Genomic DNA, 6,000 nt, shown 5'->3' on the forward strand with positions numbered 1-6,000 from the left:
CACACACACGCACGCACGCACTCGCACGCACGCACGCGCACAAACACTTGCAAACTCGCACACACACAAACACTCGCACACATACACAAACACTGCACACTCGCACGCACGCACACACTCGCACTCACACACACTCTCACTCTCACACACACACTCTCACTCAATCACACACACACACACACACACACACTCTCACTCACACTCTCACACACACACTCTCACTCAATCTCACACACACACACACACACACACACACTCTCACTCACACTCTCACACACACACTCTCACTCAATCACACACACACACACACACGCACGCATCGCACGACGCAATCGCCGACGCAATCGCACGACGCCACAAACACCTGCACACTCGCACACACACAAACACTCACACACATACACAAACACCTGCACACTCGCACACACACACACACACACTCTCACTCACAGAACAGATTTACCTGAAATAGAAGTTACTGGACAGGTCCACATTCTGGAAGATTCTCACATACCTGTAAAAAGACACGTTTTAAATGATGTATTAAGTTAAAGACATAAACAACAATCGACTTTAAAAGTGAACAGCATGAAAAATATCAAGAACATGTGCAGATAATTTAATAATTATTATTTTTTTTAAATAGGGGTGTGTGTATCTCAGCGAGTATTGACACTGACTATCACCACTGGAGTCGCGAGTTCGAATTCAGGGCGTGCTGAGTGACTAGAGCCAGGTCTCCTAGGCAACCAAATTGGCCTGGTCACATGGGGTAACCTCCTCGTGGTCGCTATAATGTGGTTCTCGCTCTCGATGGGGCGCGTTGTAGCGTGGATGCATGAATAGCATGGGCCTCCAAACGCACTATATCTCCATGGTAACGCGCTCAACAAGCCACGCGGGTTGTCGGTGTCAGATGTGGAGGCAACTGAGATTCGTCCCCCGCCACCCGGATTGATGCGCGTCACTACGCCACCATGAGGACTTCGAGGGCATTGGGAATTGGGCGTTCCAAATTGGGTGAAAAAGGGAAAAATAATAATAATAAATAAATAAATAAACATTTAAAAAAGAAAATTTATAAAACATAAAAAAATTAAAATAAAATAAAGCATAAAATAAAACACAAATAAAAAATGTAATAAATATAAAAAATAATAATAAAATTTAATTAAATTTGAGGACCATTGCATTGACATATGACAGTTGAGCACATACCCCCAAATTCTCAGCACAGTAAAGGGGATTTTTTTTTTATTTAAATACAATTTTAATAAAAAAAATTAAAAAAACATTAAAAAAAGTCAAATGTCCAGATCTTGGATGATGCTTTGTTGCAATGAATTCTGGGATTGCATTCTCCATGAAGGATTCATGCAATGTTTACTTGCTGCAATCATGCTGCATACCTTAAGGTACAAACTACCTCAAGTGCAAAATGGTACTGTCTCTTTAAGAATAAAATCGGCGACTCACAGAAGTGTTTTGGTTGAGCCCATATTAACGAGAGTGGAGTCTAATGACTTTACCCCATCCGTGCTTTGTGTGATCACAATTAAATGTTTATTTTTGGTCATTTCTGATGAATAACTGACTGTAAAGAACATAAAGGATATTTAAAGAGACAGTACTCCATGGCAAATGGACTGTGTGGATCTCATCTTTGGACACACATTACACAGAACGAGTCAAATGTATCTTTAACTTGCACTTAATTGGGAACATCTATATTTGTACCCAACGTCTGTCACGAGTGCACCTATAAAGCCTGCATAGGCAGCTCACTAGGTTTTTGGCACAGAGCCCACCTCAGGTTACATACGTCAACAGTTACAGGCTGTTCTTATAAAAGTACTGTGTGTTATTACAAATCTCTAACATACATCACAAGTGACGGATCAAAACATTCACTGTCATCACACACAATCACAGCCGGGAGATGTTTTGCATCCTAAGATCAAGATGACCTACTACAGCAGGGGCATTTGATCATTGTGTTTTTGGTAAAGGTGTGTGTGTGTGAGTAAAACAAGCCGCTTAGAAGCTGACAGATTAAAGTGGTGTCCCAAATAACACACTATACACAACAGAATCGGTCATCTAGTGTTTGAATTTTCAAGGTGTAGTTTCGTCATAAATGGAACACTAACGGCTCTCACGACAAGCCTTTCCCTAATTTTTTTGTTAAATGTTAATTTGGAACGACACTCCGGAGTCCCGTGTGAACTGTATAGCGCACGATGTATATCGCTAGCGTCACTTGGGGCGACACTCCGGGAGTCCCGTGTGGCGCACGGTGTATATCGCGCGTCACTTGGGGCGACACTCCGGGAGTGCCGTGTGTACTGTAAGCGCACTGTGTATATCGCGACGTCACTTGGGGCGACACTCCGGGAGTCCCGTGTGTACTGCAAGCGCACGTTGTGTACCAGCGTCATTTGGTGCGACACTCCAGGAGTCCGTGTGTACTGCAAGCACGGTGTATATCGCGTCATTTGGTGCGACACTCCGGAGTCCCGTGTGTACTGTAAGCGCACGGTGTATATCGCGCGTCATTTGGTGCGACACTCCGGGAGTCCCGTGTGTACTGTAAGCGCACGGTGTATATCGTAGCGTCATTTGGTGCGACACTCGAGTCCCGTGGTACTGTAAGCGCACGGTGTATATCGCGATCATTTGGTGCGACACTCGGAGTCCCGTGTGTACTGTAAGTGCACAGTGTATATCGCGTCATTTGTGCGACACTCGAGTCCTGTGTACTGTGCGACGATGTATATCGCGTCACTTGGGGCGTACTCCGGGAGTCCCGTGTGGCGCACGGTGTATATCGCTGCGTCACTTGGGGCGACACTCCGGAGTGCCGTGTGTACTGTAAGCGCACTGTGTATATCGCGACGTCACTTGGGGCGACACTCGGGAGTCCCGTGTACTGCTAAGCATCGCTAGTGTACCGTAGCGTCATTTGGCGCGACACTCGGAGTCCCGTGTGTACTGTAAGCGCACGGTGTATATCAGCGTCATTTGGTGCGACACTCGGAGTCCCGTGTGTACTGTAAGCGCACGGTGTATATCAGCGTCATTTGGTGCGACACTCGGGAGTCCCGTGTGTACTGTAGTTTATGGTGTATATCATTTGGTGTACTGTAAGCATGATGGTGTATATCGCTGTCACTTGGGGCGTACACCGGAGTCCCGCGTGTACTGTAAGCGCATGGTGTATATCGTAGCGTCATTTGGTGCGACACTCCGGAGTCCCGTGTGTACTGTGCTTATGGTGTATATCATTTGGTGTACTGTGTTTGAATGGTGTATATCAGCGGCCACTTGGGGCGTACACTCGGAGTCCCGTGTGTACTGTAAGCGCATGGTGTATATCGCGCGTCACTTGGGGCGACACTCGGAGTCCCGTGTGTACTGTAGCGCATGGTGTATATCGCGCGTCATTTGCTGCGACACTCCGGAGTCCCATGTGTACGGTAAGCGCACGGTGTATATCGCGCATCATTTGGTGCGACACTCGGAGTCCCGTGTGTACTGTAAGCGCACAGTGTATATCGCGCGTCATTTGCGCGACACTCCGGAGTCCCGTGTGTACTGTAAGCGCACGGTGTATATCGCGCGTCATTTGGGGCGACACTCCGGGAGTCCCGTGTGTACTGTAAGCGCATGGTGTATATCATTTGGTGTACTGTAAGCGCATGGTGTATACCGGCGTCACTTGGGGCGTACACTCGGGAGTCCCGTGTGTACTGCAAGCGCATGGTGTATATCGCGCGACACTCCGGAGTCCCGTGTGTACTGTAAGTGCACAGTGTATATCGCAGCGTCATTTGGCGCGACACTCCGGAGTCCCGTGTGTACTGTAAGCGCACGATGTATATCGCGCGTCACTTGGGGCGACACTCGGGAGTCCCGTGTGGCGACGGTGTATATCGCGGCCACTTGGGGCGTACACTCGGAGTGCCGTGTGTACTGTAAGCGCACTGTGTATATCGCACGTCACTTGGGGCGTACACTCCGGAGTCCCGTGTGTACTGCAAGCGCACGCTAGTGTACCAGCGTCATTTGGCGCGACACTCCGGAGTCCCGTGTGTACTGTAAGCGCACGGTGTATATCGCAGCGTCATTTGGTGCGACACTCCGGAGTCCCGTAGTGTACTGTAAGCGCACAGTGTATATCGCAGCGTCATTTGCGCGACACTCCGGAGTCCCGTGTGTACTGTAAGCGCATGGTGTATATCATTTGGTGTACTGTAAGCGCATGGTGTATATCGCGCGTCACTTGGGGCGACACTCCGGGAGTCCCGTGTGTACTGTAAGCGCATGGTGTATATCGTGCGTCATTTGGTGCGACACTCCGGGAGTCCCGTGTGTACTGTAAGCGCATGGTGTATATCATTTGGTGTACTGTAAGCGAATGGTGTATATCGCGCGTCACTTGGGGCGACACTCCGGGAGTCCCGTGTGTACTGTAAGCGCATGGTGTATATCGCGCGTCACTTGGGGCGACACTCCGGGAGACCCGTGTGTACTGTAAGCGCATGGTGTATATCGCGCGTCATTTGCTGCGACACTCCGGGAGTCCCATGTGTACGGTAAGCGCACGGTGTATATCGCGCATCATTTGGTGCGACACTCCGGGAGTCCCGTGTGTACTGTAAGCGCACAGTGTATATCGCGCGTCATTTGGTGCGACACTCCGGGAGTCCCGTGTGTACTGTAAGCGCACGGTGTATATCGCGCGTCATTTGGGGCGACACTCTGGGAGTCCCGTGTGTACTGTAAGCGCATGGTGTATATCATTTGGTGTACTGTAAGCGCATGGTGTATACCGCGCGTCACTTGGGGCGACACTCCGGGAGTCCCGTGTGTACTGCAAGCGCATGGTGTATATCGCGCGACACTCCGGGAGTCCTGTGTGTACTGTAAGCGCACGGTGTATATTGCGCGTCATTTGGGGCGACACTCTGGGAGTCCCGTATGTACTGTAAGCGCATGGTGTATATCATTTGGTGTACTGTAAGCGCATGGTGTATATCGCGCATCACTTGGGGCGACACTCCGGGAGTCCCGTGTGTACTGCAAGCGCATGGTGTATATCGCAGCGTCACTTGGGGCGACACTCCGGAGTCCCGTGTTTACTGTAAGCGCATGGTGTATATCGCGCGTCACTTGGGGCGACACTCCGGGAGTCCCGTGTGTACTGTAAGCGCATGGTGTATATCGCGCGTCACTTGGGGCGACACTCCGGGAGTCCCGTGTGTACTGTAAGCGCAAGGTGTAAATCGCGCGTCACTTGGGGCGACACTCCGGGAGTCCCGTGTGTACTGTAAGCGCACGGTGTATATCGCGCGTCATTTGGTGCGACACTCCGTGAGTCCCGTCTGTACTGTAAGCGCATGGTGTATATCATGCGTCATTTGGTGCGACACTCCGGAGTCCCGTGTTTACTGTAAGCGCATGGTGTATATCATGCGTCATTTGGGATAGGAGTAACGGCTCATTAAGAGCTGTCAGTGACATCTGCATCATGTGAACATTTGAGCTCACACTCGATAACACAAACTCTATAAGAAATATCTTTCAGACGCTCACCGGGCCTCGTCGGGATGTGTGACTCGGACTGAATCATTGGGAATGTAGATCATGTTTGTGTCTTCAATCTTATAAATAGAATGACCGCCGATGTCCGCCATTCGACGGCGTTTGGTGATCAACACTATGTAGTAACCCTCCAGAAAGCGGACAAAACCTGAAAGACAGGACAGAAAATGGGTAACTCATGTTTTTAAGGCCAATGGAAAGTAGTAAACAGTGTTTCATGGGATTGAAACTTCTGCTCAAATCATTTCTCAGTAAATGATGCAACACTGATGTTTAACTGTTCTGAGAAACTTCTGATTTCTTCTGGAAGATTCTTTAAGTTTGTCTCTTTCTCCTTTCCTTCTTATCTTATTTCTATTTCCTTCTTTCTTTTCTTCTTATCACCTTCCTTTCTTC

At 49.1% G+C, this 6,000-nt stretch overlaps 1 protein-coding gene across 1 annotated transcript in view; it reads right to left on the reverse strand.

The window, feature by feature from the left end:
• Nucleotides 1-6,000, reverse strand: part of fig4a (FIG4 phosphoinositide 5-phosphatase a) — a 77,313-nt gene that overhangs the window by 63,812 nt on the left and 7,501 nt on the right. Inside the window, exons 4-5 of the mRNA XM_052096522.1 lie at nt 5,596-5,752; nt 464-514 (exon numbers count right to left, since the gene is read on the reverse strand). Of these exons, the coding sequence (XP_051952482.1) occupies nt 464-514; nt 5,596-5,752 (208 nt within the window). The remainder of the gene's footprint in view (nt 1-463; nt 515-5,595; nt 5,753-6,000) is intronic.

This window comes from Xyrauchen texanus, chromosome 28 (assembly GCF_025860055.1).
Source record: "Xyrauchen texanus isolate HMW12.3.18 chromosome 28, RBS_HiC_50CHRs, whole genome shotgun sequence".
In the NCBI taxonomy this organism is placed as follows: Eukaryota; Metazoa; Chordata; class Actinopteri; order Cypriniformes; family Catostomidae; genus Xyrauchen; species Xyrauchen texanus.